We start from the raw sequence: 22,595 nt of genomic DNA, 5'->3' as shown, positions 1-22,595 counted from the left end.
GTCCCAATGACAATGAGCCCATCTAGCACTCAGTGTTTGGCTTCTAGATACCATTTTACACTAAAAGGAACCAGGGCTCATTGGAGAAATGGCAGATTCCAGTACAGAAGAACCAGGATCATTCTGTTGTACAAAAAAAGGAAGGAGGGTTCAAATAGGGAATGTCAAAAGGACACAGGAGCCAGTTTAAAAGGACTCCTCTTACCCAAAACCAGGACAATTTGAGTGTCAAAATAAATGATAATTACAGATAACAACCCATTGGATAATCTAGAAATCCATGGGTTCACACTTATATAAATAAATGGATAAATTAAAAGCTCTTCTTTATAATACAATGCCTATTAATAAATATAGAAGGAATGATGTTATTAGAAAATCACCAATTGGCAACCATCAAAGTAATAATAGATTCAGGCAAGAATCACCAAAGGGTGGTAAAAATCAGTTGGAAGGGACTTCCCTGGTGGTGCAGTAGATAAGACTCTGAGCTCCCAATGCAGGGGGCCCAGGTTTGATCCCTGGTCAGGGAACTAGATCCCACATGCATGCCACAACTAAGGAGCCTGCCTACCACAACTAAGACCCAGTGCAAGCAAATAAATAAATAAATAAATATTTTTTTAAAAATCAGTGGGGAGATTTGTTGACGAACAGGGTTTTACATAGCCTTAAGGTGTCTCCCCATAAAAATACTTTCTAATTAGTCATTAATTAGTAATTATACAATTAACTTTACAGTGGCGAAACCTGGCAAACACCATCTTAACCAAATGATGATCACTAGTGGTAGGACAAATCAACATCATGTGCCTCCTGATACGATGCACTGTGAAGGACACAGTATGCATCCTGTGGTATATCTGCCACAAATGCAGGACTTGAATCTAAACATAAGGGAACATCAGGCAATCCCAAATTGAGGCAGATTCTACAAAGTAACTGGCCTGAATTTATCAAAAACGTTTAGGTCATGAAAGACAAGGGAAAATGGAAGACTGTTCCAGACTGAAACTAAAGTGACAAGACACAACAACCAAATGCAATCTATGATCCTCGAAAGGACATTATTGGGACAACTGGCAAAATATGAACAGGGTCCACGGATTGGATGGTAGCTTTGTATCAGTGTTTCCAGCGTACCAAAAAAAAAAAAAAAAAAAAAACTGAGGAGAAATATCAACAATTGCAATGAGTGGACTCTATTTGGATCCTGATTTCTGGAAACTCTAAAAAAATTTTAAATTAATGGGGAAATTTTATTACGGGATTATATGAAATCATGCATGTAAAAATTTTGAAAATTGTAAAGCACTATAGAATTTAAAGAAACTTTCATTCAATAAATATCTATTGAATGCCTATAAAATTTTTTTTATTAAAGAGAAATCAATGGAGAAATTTTAATATTGACTGGATATTTGATAATATTAAGGGATTATTGTTAAATATTTTGGCATTTTAATGCCATTTAGGTTAATTTTTAAGAAACTTTCATCTCTAAAGAGATACATAATGAAATATTTACAAATATTCTTTATTATTAAAATTTATTTTAACTTTTTTCTTTTTTTTTTGCGGTACGCGGGCCTCTCAGCGTTGTGGCCTCTCCCGTTGCAGAGAACAGGCTCCAGACGCACAGGCTCAGCGGCCATGGCTCACGGGCCCAGCCACTCCGCAGCACGCGGGTTCCTCCCGGACCGGGGCACAAACCCGTGTCCCCTGCATCGGCAGGCGGACTCTCAACCACTGCGCCACCAGGGAAGCCCTACCTTATTTTTTAACTTATTTCTTAGAATTAAGTAAAAGATGTCTGTGACTTACTTCAAGTTAACTGAGGGTGGGGAGACCATAGACTGACCTTACAGTGAGACTTGCTAACTGGGTGATGGACCATCATCTACTTTTATGCGTTTGAAAATTTCCACAATAAAAAATAAAATCCATTTAAAATCTATCTCATTTTAAATTCTTCCCTGTGTACAGCGACAGCCAACAGCAGCGATGAAGGACTTTGGTGACGAGCCCCTGCGAGCCAGCGCACAAGGCTATGTGCTGAGTGTCTCAGGAATCAAGAAAGGAGATGACGGGTCCCTAGGGCACAGGGCAGGATCTATTTTGAGCACTGTCCTGCGCCTACACATTCAGGATACTTGAACGGATTTGATTTTTTTAAATCAGCACACAATCTCTGTAGCTGCAGCCACAATCTACAGGGTGTCCCAGCAACCTAGATTCTTCCTTTTACAAGTGATCTGTGAGCTTAAATGTTCAGCAGCACTAAAACATACCCCCTAAAAATGTTACACCAAGCAAAGGAGGCTCTAAAAAAGAAAATCAGTTACCAAGACAAGAGAAAGACTAAAATGCCAGGGATTAGAGGTCAATTAAGGAGACACTGAAGTCGAAATTTAACACACTAAGGACAATTACAAATTTAAATGCACATATTACTATACGAGTTTACAGAGCTGATGGTGAGACATAATTTATTCAGGAATTCTACTTCCCTTCATGGGCTCCGGTATTATAGGCACTGACGTTAATATTAGATGAAATAATCTTACGTAAAAGTGACTCCCACCAAGCTTCAACGGAAGCAGAAACAGCAGCTCAGCTCCTGTCAAACCGTGACAGCAGCCTGCAAAACCAAAGTCCCGACAGCACAGTCACAGACTCCCAAACGGAGGCTGAGTTTAAAACAACCATCACCCCTGCGGGGCACGTTCATTCTTTCGTTCAGTCAACGTGGCAGGGCAGGCCTTGGGGTCAGATCAGTGAGCAAGACAGATGAGGTCGGGGCCTCTGTGGCATAGTCTATCTCCTGGGCCCTCACAGCATCCAGCAAGAGTGTGCCTTCTGTCTCCTCTCCAACATTTGGACTGAACAAGGGAAGGGCCCTGTCAGCAGAGAGGGGTCTCCCCCCGACACGGTTCCTCAACTCTAGAAAGATAGTCCCCGGCGTGACTACGCCTGAAGAGACCTCAAGTATGTCTTCTTCATCCTCTGGCAAATCCAGCCCTGCTTCCTTGACTGGACTGGTTAAACAGGAGTGTGGGGTTCAACAGGAGGTTTTCACTCATTACGCATTCACTGTTAGAAAAATCCTGACATTCAGAACATCCCCTTCACTTACGAAAGAGTTTACCAAATGCTTCTTCACGGTTTATTTCAGACAGCCAAGTAGGTCCATTTACAGATGAGGAAAGTGAAGGTCACAAAGGTTTGGAGCCTTCCTCCCCCACTGGGCAGGGCTGACTTGTATAACTAAGAGGACACAGTGGAAATGACAGAGTGTGACTTCGAGGGTAGGTCAGAAAAGGCATTGTGGTTCCTGCGTGCTCTCTCTTGGATCACTCCCCCTGGGGAAAGCCAGCTGCCATATTGTGAGGACACTTTGGACAGGTCCACAGAGCTAGGAACGGAGCCCTCCTGTCAACAGCCAGCACCACTTGGCCAGGCAAGTGAGGGAGCTGCCTTAGAAGTGGAGCCTCCAGGCCCAGTGAAGCCTTCAGATGAGTGTCACCCTCATGAAATCATCCCCAGCCAGAATCCCTCCAACTCCTGCTCAAGAATTCTTTTTTTTTTAATTAATACTTATTTATTTGGCTGTGCTGGGTCTAGTTGCGGCACACAGGATCTTTGTTGCAACATGCGGGATCTTTAGTTGCAGCACGCGGACCTAGTTTCCTGACCAGGGAACGAACCTGGGCCCCCTGAATTGGGAGCATGGAGTCATAACCACTGGACCACCAGGGAAGTCCCTCACTCATGAATTCTTAACGCCACTAAATATGGGGTGATTTGTCATGCAGCAATAGATAATACACAGGGACACCGAGCCAGCCTCTCTGAAGATGAAGAGTATGGTCACATGGAAGGGATAAGTCCAGCTGTGCAGAACAGAAAAACACCCTAATCAGGACAAATGCTGCCTGGAAACCCACCTCAGCTCAACAGAGGAAGAATTTTCTAACTTTCAGAATTATCTCAGGAATACCATTTTGTCTTGGAGATAAAGGTTTATTCTCTGTCACCTGAGAGGTTTGCCCAAGGCTCGTGCTGAGGGGCCAGAAATGCTATAGGAAGAAGTCAATGAACAGACAGATGGTTGGATCAGATGACCTTTAAGTTCCGTTCCTACCTAGACATTCTCCCACCACTAGCTTCCCAGGTACCGATGACAGGTCTGTCCAGTGTGTGGCCAGCTAAGAGTTACTGAACACTGATCTAACATGCCATGGGCCTTCTAGGAGGAAACAACTGAAATATAATCTACTGGTCCTGCCCTCAAGCAGCTGCACATGCCCACAGATGACATATCACTCAGCCCACTTGTTCAAGGTGGAAGAGGGTCCCAGGTGCCGCTGCCTGAGGCAGAGCTGTCCCGGCCACCTGCGGATATGCAAGCAAGAATAAATCCCCCCTTGCTTTAACCCTCTGGGTTTGGGGGTGATTTGTTTTGGAGCTGCCTGATCCAGGAGGAGAGTGAGCTGAGGACCCAGTTCTAACTCCCTCTCCTGTCAGGATGGTTACAGAGCCCACTGTCATCAGAGTGTGACCGTGGAGGAAGAGGTGAGATGATCCTGGAGAGGCAGAGATAAGGCTGGTCCTGAGGGTGGGTGGGTTGTACAGGTATGGGATGAAGGGAAGGTGGAAAAGGAGGCTCCAGTATCAAAACGCAGAGGGCTGTCAGCAGTCTTGTTGGCAACCTAAGTGTCTGCTCTTGATCTCCACCCACCTCCTCTTAGGCTATGGCAAACACTCTTTCTGTGAGTAGAGGACTCTGTAGCTAGTCACAGAAGCCTAGAGATGTGAGAAGGGGCCTTAGCGGTCTGCCTTCTTAGATTTAACTTCCCATGGTCCCAGATGACAGAGTTGTAGCTGGACCTTGAAGATGACATGCTGTCATATTCAATGAGTGTCCGTGTTTTTCAAAAGGGTTTGGTTTTCACCTTCACATATATGGTCAAATGATCTCTGAGAGGGGTGCCAAGACCACTCAATGGGGAAAGGACAGTTCTCTTCAACAAATGGTGCTGGGAAAACTCGATATCTGCGTGCAAATGAATGAAATCGGACCCTTAACTTACACTGTATACAAAAATTAACTCAAAATAGATTAAAGACCTCAATGTTAAGACCTAAAAGTATACAACTCCTAGAAGAAAACAGGGGAAAAGCTTCATGACTCTGGACTTGGCAATTGGGACTACGTCAAATTTTAAATGTTTGTACATAAAATGACACAATCAAAAGAATCAAAAGGCAACCTATGGAATAAGAGAAAAATATTTCTAAATCATATACTTGATAAAGGATTAATAATGAGAATATATGGAGAACTCCTACAATCAACAACAAAAAAATCAAGTAGATTAAAAAATGGACAAGTGACTTGACTAGACATTTCTCCAAAGATAATATACAAATGGCCAAAAAGCACATGAAAATGTGCTCAACATCACTAATCATCATAGAAATGCAAATCAAAACCACAAGGAGATATCATTTCACACCCATTAGGATGGCCATTATTAAAAAAAAAAACAAACAACGAAAAACAGGGACTTCCCTGGTAGTCCAGTGGGAAAGAATCCGCCTTCTAATGCAGGGGACCTGGGCTCGATCCTTGGTTGGGGAACTAAGATCCCACATGCCACGGGGCAACTAAGCCCACATGCCCCAACTACTGAGCTCCAGTGCCTCAACAAGAGAGCCCACGCGCTCTGGAGCCTGCACACCACAACTAGAGAAAAGCCCACGCACCACAATGAAGACCCAACGCAGCCAAGAAATAAATTAAATAAATAAATATTAAGAAAACACAAAGTGTTGGCAAGGATATGAAGACACTGGAACTTTTGTGCATTGTTGGTAGGACTGTAAAATGGTGCAACCATGATGGAAAACAGTATGGAGGTTCCTCAAAAATTAAAAATAGAACTGTCATATGATCCAGCAATCCCACTTCTGGGGATATATCCAAAAGACTTGAAAGCAGGGTCTCAAAGAGATGCACACCCATGTTCTATTCACAATAGCCAAGAGGTAGAAGCAACCCAAATTGCATTGACAGATGAATGGATAAGCAAAATGTGGTCTACACATACAACGGAATATTATTCAGCCTTAAAAAGCAAGGAAATCCTGTCACATACTACAGCATAGATGAACCTTGAGGAAATTATGCTAAGTGAATTAACCCAGTCACAAAATGACAAATACTGTGATTATTCCACTTTTATGAGGAATCTAAAGTAGTCAAATTCATAGAAACAGAAAGTAGAATAGTGGTTACCAGGGGCTGGGGAGAAGGGGAAAGGGGAGTTGTTTAACAGGTAAAGAGTTTCATTTTTACAAGATGAAAAAGCTCTGATGATCTGTTTCACAACAATGTGAATATACTTAACACTATTGAACTGTATACTTAAAATTGGTGAAGATAGTAAATTTTATGTTATGTGTTTTTACCATAATTTTAAAAATTACACTGCTAATTAATGACCAAAAAAGGCAGCAGGGCTGGGGGTGAGCTTGATAGCCTATAGATTTTATAGCCTATAGATTATCAAATCTAACAGTGGCTAGACCCTGATTATGAAAGATGTGGTTTCATACATGATCTGATGGAAATATTTTAATACTTAAGAATTGGATAATTTGGGACTGAGAGAACTCCTGGGACCCAAGAGGAGTCCTAGTAGATATTTTCATGTGTTTCCTCTCACTTTCTATCCAGCAGCTAGACAACTGGATCCTTAGAACAGACAAAGGGTAAACTACATGGACCTCTAATTCAAACACATCTATTTTCAAAACTTTTGGGGAAAAAGGGGATCAGGACAGTGAAGTAACTAAGAACAATTGCTCTGGACTTAGCTTGGCCTGGACTTGAATCTGGCTATGCAACTTACTAGTCGTGAAATCTTCAAGTCTTTTCAACTTCTCTAGACCCATTTCTCCATCTGTAAAACAGGGACAATAATAATAGAACCAACAACCCCTAGGCTCGTTCAAAGGATAAAATGAAATAACCCATACAGAGTGCTTAGCACAGGGCCTGACACATATTAAATATGACAAATGTTATTATGAGAAATAAAGCCCTCTAAGGATACATATTTAAGATCATACTGTTGACAGCTTCTGAACAGGCAAGGAAGGGCTGTAGCAGACACTATGTGGCATTTCCCTTGTCCTCCTCTTAGAATAGTGTTGCCAGGGACTTCCCTGGTGGCGCTGTGGGTAAGAATCCGCCTGCCAATGCAGGGGACATCGGTTCGAGCCCTCGTCCATGAAGATCCCACATGCCGCGAAGCAACTAAGCCTGTGCGCCACAACTACTGAAGCCCAGGCGCCTAGAGTCCATGCTCTGCAACAAGAGAAGCCACTGCAATGAGAAGCCCGCACACCGCAACGAAGAGTAGCCCCCGCTCGCCGCAACTAGAGACAGCCCACACGGAGCAACGAAGACCCAACGTAACCAAAAATAAATTAATTAATTTTTTAAAAAAAGAAAGAATAGGGTTGCCAGATAAAATACAGGATGAAAAAAACAAAGTCCTAAGCTAAAATACATAGTACAATTAAAAAAACATGGGAGGGGCTTCCTTGGTGGCGCAGTAGTTAAGAATCCGCCTGCCAATGCAGGGGACACGGGTTCGAGCCCTGCTCTGGGAAGATCCCACATGCCGCGGAGCAACTAAACCTGTGCACCACAACTACTGAGCCTGCACTCTAGAGCCTGCGTGCCACAACTACTGAGCCCACGTGCCACAACTACTGAAGCCTGTGCGCCTAGAGCCTGTGCTCTGCAACAAGAGAAGCCACCGCAATGAGAAGCCCGTGCACCGCAACAGAGAGTAGCCCCCGCTCACCACAACTAGAGAAAGCCCACACCCAGCAACAAAGACCCAACACAGCCAAAAATAAATAAATAAAATAAATAAATTTATTTAAAAAAAAAACAAAACCATGGGAGGCCCGGTTAAATTTGAATTTTAAATAAACAACAAATAATTTTTAGTATACCCCAAATATTGCATGGAATATACCTATACTGAAATTTTATTTATTTATTCTGAAATTTGATATTTATCTGAAATTCATATTTAACTGAGTATTCTATATTTTTATTTGCTAAATCTGACAAACCTACTTGGAACTTTGCCCCAGTCCCACTCCCAGGTGGCCTGAGCAGTGATTTTTGACCCAGACCTGTTCCCAGACTCCAGTTGATTAAACTTGACCAAAATGGAACCAATCCAGTTTTCCTTCATAGAAATTGGGTTAAGGTAGTTTGACAGCCTCTGCTGTATTGATGGTTATACCTGTAACTCATGAACTCAGGCGCTGTAGGCAGCAGCCATCTTCTGCCACATGGCCCAAGGAGCAAAAAAACAAAACAGACTGGACTACAGGGAGGAAAATAAGAAGTAAAGCAGGGCTTCCCTGGTGGCACAGTGGTTGAGAGTCTGCCTGTCGATGCAGGGGACACGGGTTCGTGCCCAGGTCTGAGAAGATCCCACATGCCGCGGAGCGGCTGGGACCGTGAGCCATGGCCGCTGTGCCTGCACATCCGGAGCCTGCGCATCCGGAGCCTGTGCTCCGCAACGGGAGAGGCCACAACAGTGAGAGGCCCGCGTACTGAAAAAAAAAAAAAAAAGAAGTAAAGCAGACATCAGAAGTGATGAAAGTGAGAAAAGTGTGCAAACTGCCAGGCAGGCTTTGTAAAACCATTCTGTGGTCTCACAAGAAAGCCTTTTTTAGACACACACACACATCGCTCTAGTTGCTCTGGAAAGCTTTTGCTACTTGCAATCAAAAAGCCTAAGAAATCAAGACAATTGTAGACTTAATTCCTGGGCTCAATATGTCCCATGTTATTGATTTGAAGGGTAAAAATTACTAGGAAGCCACTTTGACCTCAATTGTGGGTCCAGTGATCAAAGCGGTACTGCTGAAAATGTAGTCTCTGGATTAGGTCAGGTCTGTGCATGTCTGCCCCACTTCCTTGGGACACTCCCTCTGAGGCACGCCAGCCTCCAGAAGTCACCATGCAGTAAGGAAGCCCAAACCAGCCATGTGGACAGAGCACAAGGAGAAGCCCTGAGACTCTGTGGATTGAGAGAGAAGCCCGGCCAGTCTCCAGATGCTCCAGAACCTGCCATTCCGACCCCAGCCACCAGCTGACTGTAGCCCCATGAGAGGGCCCAAGCCAGAATTGTACAGCCAAGCCCTTTCTGAATTCCCAACTGAGAGAAACTGTGAGTGATGATAAAACCATTGTTGTTGTTTTAAGCCTCCAAGTTATGCAGCAATAGATAACGGATAAGCCTAGTGCACAGGGGTAGCTGTCCTTGCCAACAGTTTCACTGTTTAGCAAGTACCTGATCACAATGGGACGAGACTAGCTTTTCATGAGGCCTCCAGAGCCAGCACTCCTGCTGTGTGGTCACATGCAGGGCCCAATCCTGAAGACAGGCGAGCCAGACAGGGTATCTGCTGAATGAAGGTAACAGGTGGGGAATCAAGAGGGGGCAAAGGCCCCCCAACCATCCCTTCTTGAGGGAGGCTGCCCACTCACAGGTCTCCAAGTGGACCAGGGACATATCTACCCCAGGGGGAGCAGGAGGGGTGGCTTGTTTGAGTGGGAAGACAGTCAGAGCTTCTGACACTAAAAGGACAGGCTCCGGTGGTGTGGAACTCCAGAAAGTGCTGGATTCAGATCTCAGCTAGGCCACCCACTAAGCGATGCCACTGCAGTGGGACAAACCCTGGCTTTCTCAATTGTCATCAGGACATAATAACTACCTTTCTCCCTGGATGGTTATCAAGTGGGATGACACACGCATAAGCACCTTATACACCATTAAGCACTGTTCAAATGTGGTCATTATTAGAATCTAAGATAGAACAGAGAAAAAATACAGGGTATGGTCTCCATCACCATTTTCATCTCATGCATTGAATTTTTCTTTGATGAACCAAAGACCTTAAATATAGATAGGACAGCCTCTGCCCAGCTCAAGAGGACATGTGGCAAATAGAACAGCGAGGTTTCATACCTCTGTCTCCCTTCTTTTCAAAGATTCCTGCAAGTCAAAGTAGGCTGGTGTCAAGGCCAATTCCTGTTTCCATATGCTTCATCCTAGCACCAGGCAGCCTCCCAGTCAGAGTATAGTCAGAAATGGCTGACTCCAGGGCTGAGCCAAGACAAGTTCAAGAAGAGCCTAGAACATCTTTTCAAGCGGGACGTGGGAAGCTATCAATACCATCAGGGTCCTTTTCAGAGGACTCCAGAGCCAACTGAAGACGCCTCCACTAAGCAAAGTTAAGGCAGGATGATACGAGCATCATTAAGGGCTACATGGCATTTATCCTGCCTTTCCTGTGTGAACTGTATCCCTGAGTAACCAATGAGTAGTAGATGAGGGTAAGTTTCTCTTTATAGAAGTATTCCTTCTAATAAATGAGGAAGAATGATAGAATTACGTTAATCTAAGACTGATTGTTACCACCTGCTAATGTCATAGACCTAGAAGTCACCAGACATTATGAGCTCCTGATGGAAGAATACATCACCACCTGATCAAGTTTCTAGATCTATCTACCAAATTAAGGAACTACAGAGGACATAGGAACATGTTAACCTACACCAGGAGGATGCAATCAGCAAAACCTAGACTGTGGGACATTCTATAGGTAGACCTTATTTAGGTCCTGATACAAACAAATGTATCAAAAAACCATTTATGGTGGAGGGAGGGATAGATTGGGAGTTTGAGATTGACATGTACTGTACACACTGCTATATCTAAAATAGATAACCAACAAGGACCTACTGTATAGCACAGGGAACTCTGCTCAATATTCTGTAATAACCTAAATGGGAAAAGAATCTGAAAAAGAATAGATACTTGTATATGTATAACTGAATCACTTTGCTGTACACCTGAAACTAACATAACATCAACTGTACTCCGATATAAAATAAAACATTTTTTTTAAATTTATGACATTTGAGACCATTGAAACTTTGAACACTAACTGGATATTTGATGATAACAAGGAATTATTGCTAATTTGTTTTAGTTGTAACAATGGTGTTGTGGATGTGTTTTTTAAAATCCTCATCCTTTAGAGATACATACTGAAATATTTACAGGTGATGTGTGATATTTGTGGTTCATTTCAAAATGGTGTGGGATGGGGGCACTGAGATGAAGCAAGATTGGCCAGGAAGTTAATAATTGTTGAAACTGGATAACGGGTGCACGGGGGCTCATTATACTATTGGCTACTCTTATATATGTTTTAAATTCTTTATAACACAGAGTTTTAAAGGTAAATGAAAACAGTGAGCTCTCAATGTCATCACATCAGGATAAGCCTCAGAAAAGGAGCTGAAAAGCTGGGCCATGTGTAGCCCACCGTGGTCACTCCATTTTCCTGGCAATTCAGTGACTCCCCCTGAGCTACTGCATGTTCATGGTCTTTAAAACATGCAGAAAGATTAAAATTACAAAGTGTCTTCTATGGGAAAAAAAAAAAAAACCTCACTGAAATTTGAGAATCTACAAGTGCAAGGGGCTATGCCCAGCCCCTCAGGGGACACTACAGTGGGAAGACACAGCCCCATGCTCTGGTGGGGAGGAGACAGACCAACATCCAGCTAACAGGGGTACACGGCCAAATGACACAACACACAAAGGGGCATCAGAGGAAGGATGGTTCTTCCAGTCCAGCTAATGGCAGGGGAATCCAGGCAGGTCTAGGCTGAGATGACCTGGAATTAGACTGCTCGGCCAGGATGTCTGCAGCAATGAGGAGGGTTCTCCTTGCTGCAGGGGGTGGCAGGTGCAGGGATCTGGAGGAGAGAGTGAAAGGCATGTGGTTTGCAGAGGGGGAATAAGGCGAGTTGGGCAGAAGAAGAGTCAAGGCTAGAGGAAGGAGGGTGGGGAGACCCGACTGGGAAGGGCAGTGAGTGGTGAGCCCAGGGAAGCCACAAACTATAATTTATACTTTAGGAAGACAGCACCTACTGCTGCTTCAAAGGACCACACAATCTGGCAGGTTCCGATGCAAGCACAGCAATGCCACCTGCCCTCTTCTTGGTTTAGGCAACGGCCCAGCAATGCAGATCAAATGGTGTGAGTCGAGATTGTTAAATCAGCATTTGAGGTGCAGAGCTGTGGCTGAGCACATGACGAGGTGCTAAGAGGAGTGAAGCTAAGTGATCAGGACTCGGAGAACACTTAAAAACGGAAACATACGTGGGGAAGAGTCATTCGTCAAAGAAGAAAAGCATACAGCTCTCAGCATGACCCTAAAACTCACTGACAGTTTGCTTCGTGTGTGTGATGAGCCTCCTAAAGCCACATCTGTGGGTGACACCTGGCACATGACTCACCACACATGAAGCTGCCAATTTCAAATTAGTTCAGGGATGTTTCCTACCATCTCCTCCTCTCCACGTGTCAGTATCCAGAGTAGTCTTCCAGGAAACAGGCCCATTTCCTCCGTATCTCTTTCCTCCCTGGGATAAGGAGATACTGATTTTGGTTTAAGGAACCTCACATCCTTTTCACAGGCCTGTCTTTCTTTATTGACATCATTTGCCAACTGCATCCCAGAAGATTACAGGAGGTGTAAAAGCCGCAGGCTTGAATACCCAGCCCCTGGGCGGCCCCACGGCACTGCACCTGAACCCGCTGGCTCTTACTGATGGGCCAAGATGGATGCAGGCCTCCCTCCTCCTCCTCCTCCTCCACCCAGTGGGCTGATGACAGTACATGTGCTTGTCTCCCAAGCTGCCTTGTACATTGTTGGCCCTCAATGACTGATACAACCAAAGCTGCTGTACGCTTGCTGACACAATGTTCTAGACTGCTCGCCGGCCCCAATCTTAGAATAACAGACCCTCCCTGAAGAAGGTAAAAGGGTCAGCAGGAGTTGAAAAACTCACACCAGACACTCCACCAAAGGCACAAAAGGGAAGGTCCTGCGGAGGAAGGAGGTCCATGTGGCGAGTGTACCCTTGTCACTTGCAAACCTGAGGCCACCAAAGGGCCTCAGGGGAGGTCTAGGTAAGAAAAGTGCCTGAGAAGCAATCAAGGGCCAACCACGTGGGCGGAGGCCCCAAAGAGAAGGTCCTCAGCACACAGAGCAGCGGACCATGAGTTGTGTGAGACGCTCTGCAAGCCTGGCAGGAAACAAGAAGCCCCTCTCCACTCAGAGCCAAGTGTAAGCACTTGCTCTCCTTGAACCAGAGTGAGCGCCGGCCCTGACCTGACTGACGTCACTGAAGTCTGCAGGGAGGAAGGAGGTGAGCCGGAGACTGCTCATCCTTTGAAAGGCCTGCATCCAAAGCTGGCCCTAAGAGTCTGGATTTGGCAAGCTCCTGCAACACCTCGGGGTTCCCCTAACTGGTAAGCGTGACTGACTACACCCAAACTGCTTGTGCAAACAATGTGTGGTCCATGCTGCACACCTGCTTTCCTTCTGGGAGCCTGGACTCTGGGACCGTGTCAGGCAGAGGGTACCCACGTGACAAGACCCCCAATAAAATCCCTGAGCGCTGAGTCTCTACCGAACATCCCTGCTTGGCAATCTTTCACATGTGTGTCACAACCATCTGCTGGAGGAATTAGCATGTCCTGCATGACTCCACTGGGAAAGGAGCCCTGGAAGCCTGTGCCTCACTTCCCCAGATTTCATCCATTGCCCCTCTTCCCTTTCTGCTTGTGCTTTGCTTCCCTTCACTGTAATAAAGCAGGCTGCGAGCACACATCGAGCCGAGCACTGGGAGTCCTCTCAGGGGGTCATTGAATCTGGGTTAGTCTTGGAGACCCCAACGTGGCACCCCAGCAAGGAGTCTCCCCGATGTGAGGTGGGTGGGCGCCTTAGCACCAGCTGAGTCAGCAGGTTGGTGCTGCCCACGAGTTCCCACTTCTTCCCCCATGTAATAGGACAACAAGGAAGAGGCTGCACTCCTCACCGCAAGCGTGAACTGGAAATCGCTCTGACATCACAGAGAACCCCATGTTTGTGAGGGCCTGTTATCCAGTTAGATCTAACATTTTAGGGCAGAGGCCTCACCTCTGACACACAGCCTGCTTCCCACAGGGTCCTGCACATATAACACATGCAAAGCAAACTGTCGGGTGCACATGAAACTAGTTTAAAGAGCTCTGGGATTGTGAAAAGCCCTTTTAAAAGCTTTATCTTTACTCCCCACTCATCCAGTCACTGCCACACTTTACGAAGTGACAAATCATCTTAGGAACACAGAGACAACATGCACAAACCCTTGTAACCCTATGGAAATACAAATGAGGACCACAGATACAAGGCTGTTGGTTCATGGAGGGGCCTATTTCAACACACTCAAATCTGTCAACATAACATACCCAAATAATCTGCATTTCATAACTATCACTTTTCCAGCACTCCTGGCTAAGCCGGCAACCTCCAGCTCATCTTCCCAATCTTATTTCGGCAAACAAGTTTTCAAAACTGAAAACAAATTAATAAAAGTCCGAGTTTGGCACTAACATACTTGCTTTCTGAAACCCCATAAAATTGCAGGCAATTCTCATTCATTCACTCACTCATCCATTCAGACTAACCAAGCTACTGAGGGCATATCAGTGGCAAAGCACCGTGCTAGGCTTCATGTAGAACACGAAGAAGATACCAAACTTGGCCACGGTGTCCCTTTGGCACAAAGCTGTCTGCAGAGATGCCCATACACAAACCCTGTAAACTCCCAAAGGAGGAAGGTGTGGTCCTTAGGTCAGTCTGGGGCTACTATGGATATTTCAAATGGGAAAAACCCAAAGTGGGGGACTGCTAACACAGGGGATGGAACTGATGAAAGAGATGCCTGGAGAAGACAGGCAAATCCAGGGCCCTCAGGGCGGGAGGTGGCACCACACCGGGGACCCTGTCCAGGGCAACAGCTGGAGGCTGGGGCACCAGCTCAGCAGAAGGCAGATCTGAGCCAGGATGTGGCGCTAGGAATGGGGAGGAAGGATGGATGAAAGGAAGGAGACAGGCAGAGCTCAGCAGTTCCACCTGATGTGGGGTGAAGCAGGTAGGAGGCAGCAAGCATGACTCAGAGGTTTTCAGCTATTCATAGAAAGAAGAAGGTCAGGAAGAGGAGCGGGTTGTGGGGGAAAATCATAATTCATGTCACTAGACCTTGCTAAGAATGCACTGTGCTTCTCCAAAACACTCTGCCAGTCCACTCGCAGGCTCTTTGCAACACCCTCGTGTTAAACGTTAAAGAAACGGACTTCAAACCAATGTTTACACATTATCAACTTGGGCATTCCTTTTCAGCCTCCTGTCTGGCCTCACAGTATGAAACACTGGATGATGTTTCAAATTAAAGCTGAATCCAATATAATAAGGCCGCCTTCTGAGGTGGAAACCCCAGTGGCTTAACCTGAAGATTTGCACCTTCAACTTCATGTTTTCAGGGACACTTTGCAACTGGATAGTCTTTTCCATCTCCATCCTTCAAGCACCACCTAAACTGATATTAAAAATACTCCCTGGTGGTCCACTGGTTAAGACGCTGTGCTTTCACTGCTGGGGGTCCAGGTTCGATACCTGGTCAGGGAACTAAGATCCCACAAGCCATGCGGCAAAAAAAAAAAAAGCAGCCACAGACAAAATGAATGGGCATGACTGTGTTCCAATAAAACTTTATTTAAAAAAAAATACTGTCTCCATGACAGTTTGACTTTGACAGTTGGCCCCACTGGAGGAAGGAGTACTTGATCCATTCTAGAGGCAAAGATGTCTTGGCCACCACCCCAAAATGGGCCCAGCTCACCATATGTTCAGTGGGCTTCCTCAGCCAGAGGACTTTCAAAACTTACTTTCACTTCTTCTTTCTTATAGACCCAGACTAATTTCTTTGAGCCCTTCCTTGCTAACTGGCTTTGCCATTCCTACCCATATATCAGTCTGAACAATAATAAATTAAAACAAAACATTTTTGTTTCATATTTTGTTTGAAATCATTTCCTGGGAAATAGATGTCATTTATAATGTCGCCAAACAGGCAACTTGTATACAACAAAACAGAATTTTGTTTAATCAAATCAATCTTGTCATTAATGTGGATAAAACTTATGTTTGAAACACTCTTTCTGTAAGGACTTGCTGGGGCTAATACCTTTGAAATTTCTGCATCATTTATGAATTCTTCCATGTTCCCTGGGAGATGAGAACTGGGGATTAAATTTTTTAAATGGGAACTAACAACCAAAAAAGAAAAAACAAAAAAGACCATATTCCCACAAAACCATATTCCCCTTATTGGTATTCAAATATTCAAATAGGTATGGGATTAAGAGTGCCAGGCAATGGAATAAGAACCTCGTCTCCTGTATTTATATTCCTAGCACATTGTTGGAAAGAAGTAAAAACCTACCAACAATTACCCATACCTCCCAGAAATACTTTCTATATGTGACAGTATTTACAAAGAGCATCTTTTTATTCTTGATAATATAAATTTACTAAGCCCAGCTGTTGGCACTATGTACTTTCTCCCTTAGAATAAACTTGAGCAATCGAATGAGCTTTTCCAGCAAAATCTAGGGCAGAAGCACTCGAGGAAGTGATACTTAATGGAGAAATTCTAATCCAAACCCCCACTGATTATCTATCAAAGTAAAAATAATGGGGATTGAAATGCAGCTCAAGACTACAGTGCAATAACCATTTAATTGGCAAAATCAATGTTGACAATACCAAGTTCTGCAAAGGATAGAGATCCACAAAAATCTCTTTATTTCGTGCCAGTGGGACTATAAATTGACACAACTGCCTTGGAAAAGAGTTTGGCCTTCACATTCTCCACAACCCAGTGATTTCACCCAAGGGGAACGCCTGCACGTGTACAAGCATTTTTGTAGTCACCCATCAAGAGGAGCATGAATAAGTAAAAACTGCATTCACGTCCTGGGCTGTTATAAAGCAGTCAAAATTAGTCCCCCCAAATCGTATGCTGTACAATATGCTTTTTTATAAAGTTTCAAATGGTTGAAATGAACAATGTGTTTTTTTTTTAAAATTGCATATAGGTTAGCTAAAACTAAATAAAAAGAAAAGAAAGTGGACAGTGACCAGGATTTGGGATGATGGTTATCTTGGAGCGGGGAAGGCTGGAAGATGGGATCAGGGAGGGAGCACAAGACACATGCCCGCATTTTCTCCAAACACCAGACTTCGCTTAATTAAAAGAAAAAAATTAGAGAGTGGTCTTTCCAAAAGGGAAGCTAGCAAGAGAAGCAGCTCTGATTCCTTCCCCAGCTGTCATCCCAGGACTAAAGCTGACTCTACCTGACCCCTAAGGAAAGGAGATCATGAATAAAAGTTCTCTCATTCTGTTTGCAGCTCCGAGCACCTGAATTTGCCTCTATTCCAAGCACACACACTTGTAGAACTGCTGAGAACTGGGGGTCTGGGGCAGGTTGGAGGAGGTGACCCATGCCCAGCGCTGGGTGCAAATGGAACCCAGGATAACCTGCGCTGTCAGGACTGGGAGTGGCAGGCCCAAAGGGAGCTCAGTCCTTGAGCCCAGCAGGCAGGACAGCCAGGCCTGGTCTGGAAGGCAGGATTCAGACCAGAAGCAGGGACAGGAGAGTGGTGTCAAACATCTGAAGTGTTGCGAGGCCCGAGAAAGAGCAGACCAAAGCCGTCTTCTAGAAGGCAGAACTGGAGTGCAGGGAGAAGTGGTGATTCCAGCTCCATCTCAGAAGGGCCTTTTCTACACTTGGAGACTGACTCATCTCCTGTGGCACTGGAGGCCCAGTCCGCAAGCTGGGTGCCTCAGGATACACCACTAAAGTTTGCTCCTTCGGCCTCAGTTTCCCTTCCTCTAAAATGGGAATGAAGACATCTTCGTGGCCGGCCTCACATGGGGCTAAAGGAGGGAGAGGGCTGTACAAATGTCAGGGATCATTCATCCTACCCAAGTGAGTCGAGCAACAATTCTGCCCACCCTGGAATCTAGAAATGTCCACAAATGAAACTACAGAGCTGGACTGTGAAAGCACACAACAAGAAAACTTGTCCCCAACCCCTTCTCCCCCCAAAACCAGTATTTGTCCCCACAACCTTATCAGCAAGCAAGAAGAATTTTTCTTAATTACCCAGAGAATCTGTACTTTTGAGATAATCTTGAAAAGCTAGCTGTCTATACATAGTTATCTTAAGAAAAAAAGAGGGACTTTTTTGCTCTTCCAATTAAAATAAAACAAAAATACATAAGGTCAGATTTTACTTCCACTAGAACTAGGCCTTCCTGCCACTGTGGGACCCTAGACTCATAAACATTACCTTGACCTCACCTACTGACCCCTAGTAGTACCTGGTAAAATGCAGATAACTCAGAAATGCTGAACTCAAGGATGAACAGGCATTAGGACACACATCTGGGACAGGCACAGACTTTGGAGTACAAAGGGCCTAGGTCAGAATCTCTCTCTACTGCCTACCCTGCCCAGTGACTTTGGACAAGCCACATCCTTCTGGCAAAGCTCAGAACTCCTCATTTGTACAATCCTGGAACCCACCTCACAGTGTGATTTCAAGGATGAAATAAATGAACATAACATAAAGCAGAGTGTGGTCCACAGTCGACATGCCCTATGTGTTATGTCCCTTGCCTATGAGACAGAGTGACACTTATTTATAGCAAATCATGATGATCCCTATCATTGTATGCCTTGGTGAAATGTTTACACACCTGACGGAGTATGGGAAGTGGGATAAAAACACCATTTGGAAAAGGATCTCTTTTTGCTCAGTTGCCAAATTCTAAGAACACTCTGTCCTGTGATCTGTATGGTGCAACCAAGTGGGCTGAGGGGCACCAACAACACCACATGAGATGAAACACATTAGAAACACAGGTCAGGGCTTCCCTGGTGGTGCAGTGGTTAGGAATCCACCAGACACGGGTTCGAGCCCTGGTCCGGGAAGATCCCACATGCCGTGGAGCAACTAAGCCCGTGAGCCACAACTACGGAGCCTGTGCTCTAGAGTCTGCGAGGCACAACTACTGAGCCTGTGCTCTAGAGTCTGCGAGCCACAACTACTGAGCCCTCGTGCTGCAACTACTAAAGCCCTCGCGCCTAGAGTCTGTGCTCCAAAACAAGAGAAGCCACCGCAGTGAGAAGCCCGCACACTGCAACAAAGAGTTGCCCCCGCTCACCGCAACTAGGGAAAGCCTGCGCGCAGCAATGAAGACCCAACACAAAAATAAAATAAATAAAATAAATAAATTTATAGAAACACAGGTCAGCTTTCTCCCCTGCCAGGAATTAAAGACAGTCATCCCCACTTTGAGTGGGAACCATCACTTAAGTTCAGTGGAGCTCCCAAATTCTCAGTGGCATCACAGATTCAACTATCCTCTAGAAGCTGTGCTCCAAAAAGGCGAGGAAGGACCATATAAATGCTCTGGTGGTTGACCTGAAGAGATACTGCCCAGCAGAGTGAAGTGAGCAAAGTGACCCGAGCTTCAGCAAACAGAATGGCAGGGCCCTCCTGTTTGCAATGACAATGGAGCTGTGCTTCTCAAACTGTGGTTCAGAGCAGCATCACCTGGGAACTTGTTAGAAAAGCTGAATCTCAGGCCCCTCCTACACCCACTGCAGCAGAAACTCAGCAGGGGAGCTGAGCACTTGATGTTTCAATAAGCCCTTCAGGGAATTCCAGTGCTCACTCAGGTTTGAGAATTGATAGTATAGAGTGATCAGAGATCTCAAAGTTTAAACCATCCCCAGGAAACATACCTAGACGGCCTTCAGGATCTTTCCCCCTTTCAATCCATTTCAGTGGAACACAGTGTTAGCTATCTCACCACTGGACTTCACTGTTGAATCCCACACTGCTTCTAGAATAAGAAAGGCCACGGTGGGATGCTTCCTGGTTCTCCGCTGAATGCCAAGATGGGCTCCTGAAGGGCAGAAGCCATGTCTGATGCGTCTGTGAGCCTGCTGTGCCCCCAGGCCAAGGCCCAGCAACCAGCAAGCACCAGGAAAAGTGGGAAATAGTCTGACCAACTGAGGAGGGAGCAGGAGCCCTTCCCATGAGTGGGTCCCAAGGACTGAACAAGGTTACTGTCCCCCTCAGTCCTTATACAGTGATCTTAGCTCCTGAACCAGAAAGCTCCTGAATCAAGGACTTTGGGGGCTGACTCTGGCTGGCTGCTCCAGGTCCCACAACTACCAGGACCAGAGGGGTCCCGAGGTCCCAAATCACTCCCTCACTCCAACGTCACTGCTCACTCCCTAGACCCAAGCTTGCCAGAGGTCATGTCCACAGGGGTTCCCCTGCCTGAGGTCAGGGCCCCAGCCCTTGAAGGCTGGCCAGAGGCATTATTTCTCCTGCTGGAGTGCGAGTTCCCAAACATCTCCAGGCCAGTGGCAGTGCCCTCCAACTCTGGATGCCCTCTGTCACCATGGCTGCAGCATCACCACCCTCCAAACTCAGCCAACCCACCCTGACACTTCCATACCTGTAGTAAGACAGGAGGCCGTTGCTGAGCACGAACCAGCGGCGCTGGTAGCCCTTCAGGTAGTTGGTCCACTTGAGAAGCCAGCCCTTGAAGCTGTCCAGAGGAAGTGAGACCATCGGGAGAGCGGAGGGCGTGCCACTCCCTGGCACTGGAGCCCCAAGATGTGTCTTCACCTGCCCTGGTCGCGGGGCCTTTGATGCCGGCAACAACCCGGACTCGAGTTTGGTCAAGGGCACGCTCCCCACTACTGGCCCCAGCGCCAGCACCTGCTCGGATGGGGCCTTGGGGAAGGGCCCAGCCCCCAGGCTTGAGCCCAACTCTTCCAGGGGACCTGAGCCCGTCCCCAACCCCTGCAGCAGTTCCAATTCCTGTTTGAACCCTGGCCTTGGCTCAGACATCTTCCTGGACTCAGGCTCCGATCCTGGCACCGGCTCAGAAACTGGCTCCGACACCTGTTCTGACACCAGATCCCGTTTGGGCTGGGGCACCGCCTGGTGCTGAGGCTTGGGCTCCGGCTCGGAGCCGGGCGTGGAAGCGCTCATGCTCGGCGCCGCCGTGTGGCAGGACAGGCAGGGAACAACCGTGAAGAACGACGAGAGCCCGCGGGAGCGGCCGCCACAGCCACCGCCTCGGCACAGAGCGGCCGCTTTCCCCATGGAGCCCGTCGACCGGAGCGCGGCCGAGCCGGGGGGAGGGGGGAAGCGAGAGGCGGAGGCCTGGGGCGGGGCCGGGGGCACCGTCACGAGCGCGCGGCGGGGACGCGCGCGGGTCTCTCCGCTGCCAGTGCGCCCCGCGCCGCCTTCGCCAGCATGCTCCTGCACCCAGGCGTGCAGCGGGCTGGACTTGGACCCTCGTCCCTCCCTTGCGTCGCCAGCTCCCGGCTCCGGGGCTGGCGCTTGGAAGGCGCCCAGTAAAAGCTTGTGGGGCGAGAGCTCGGCGAGCGGGCGACGCGGAAGGGACGGCGCGCTTCGAACCACCATCCCTGCCTGCGCCCCAACCCGTGCCAGGCGCTGTGGGAACAATGATGAATGCGGAGCCCGCCGGCTCCCAGCGCAGCTCTGTTCGCGGGCCCCGCGCCGGAGCTCCCCGCCTCTGACCCAGGCAGGTTCGCTCCCCAAAACCCAGAACATGCGCCCGAAGCGCAGCGGCCCAGCCGGATGACGCTAAAAGCTGAGGAGGACGCCCACCGCCCCCCATGGCAGCCATTACCTGTCTATGGGTCCCTCCCGCTGCCACCAGGCTCAGGGGCCCGAAGCCACCGCCCCACCACCTGGGCCAGCTGGCCTCTGCTTTGGCCAGGGCACTTCGCCGCAAGTGGCAACATAGTTCAGGCTCTCTAAAGGAATAGAGAAAGAGTTTAGTAAGCCGAGCGTTTTAGTACAAGGAACGCATCCAAAAGCGAAGTTCTTGGAGCTCCTGGACATGCCTGGGTAACCTTAGCTGGCGGTCTGTGAAGATGCTGCAGTAGCCTGTGGAGTTTTACCTGTCTGTGCATTTTCCTGGGGGAAGGTCCCTAGTTTCCATGGGATTCCCAAAGGAGTCTGTGATCCCAGAAAGGTTAAACATCACTGATTTTAAAGAATCTATCCCGGGCTTCCCTGGTGGCACAGTGGTTAAGGATCCGCCTGCCAATGCAGGGAACACGGGTTAGAGCCCTGGTGTGGGAAGATCCCACATGTTGCAGAACAACTAAGCCTGTGCGCCACAACTACTCTGGAGCCTGTGTGCCACAACTACTGAAGCCCGCACGCCTAGAGCCGGTGCTCTGCAACAAGAGAAGCCACCGCAATAAGAAGCCCGTGCACCGCTACAAAGAGTAGCCCCCGCTCTCCGCAACTAGAGAAGGCCCACGGGCAGCAATGAAGACCCAACACAGGCAAAAATAAATATAAATAAATATATTTTTAAAAAAACAGTCCAGAAAAGTTTGATCAACACCATGTTTTTCATGCCATTTGCATTTAAGCATCTTGGGGTGGGGTGTGCAAGCTCCGTTTAGCCACATCTCCCACCTCTGCCTATTGTCCTAAAGCCACGTGCACTGACC

General features: G+C 46.9%; 1 protein-coding gene across 2 annotated transcripts in view; it reads right to left on the bottom strand.

Annotated features, from left to right (window-relative positions):
• OSBP2 (oxysterol binding protein 2) overlaps nucleotides 1–21,204 on the bottom strand; it is a 145,254-nt gene extending 124,050 nt beyond the window's left edge. For both annotated transcript variants that reach the window (XM_024767995.1, XM_024767994.1), the window contains exon 1: nucleotides 20,549–21,204. In XM_024767995.1, coding sequence (XP_024623763.1) covers nucleotides 20,549–21,204 — 656 coding nt within the window. The remainder of the gene's footprint in view (nucleotides 1–20,548) is intronic.
• Nucleotides 21,205–22,595: the final 1,391 nt, after the last annotated feature.

This window comes from Neophocaena asiaeorientalis, unplaced genomic scaffold, assembly GCF_003031525.2.
Source record: "Neophocaena asiaeorientalis asiaeorientalis breed wild unplaced genomic scaffold, Neophocaena_asiaeorientalis_V1.1 scaffold828, whole genome shotgun sequence".
In the NCBI taxonomy this organism is placed as follows: Eukaryota; Metazoa; Chordata; class Mammalia; order Artiodactyla; family Phocoenidae; genus Neophocaena; species Neophocaena asiaeorientalis.
This window is presented reverse-complemented; position numbering and strand designations above follow the sequence as displayed.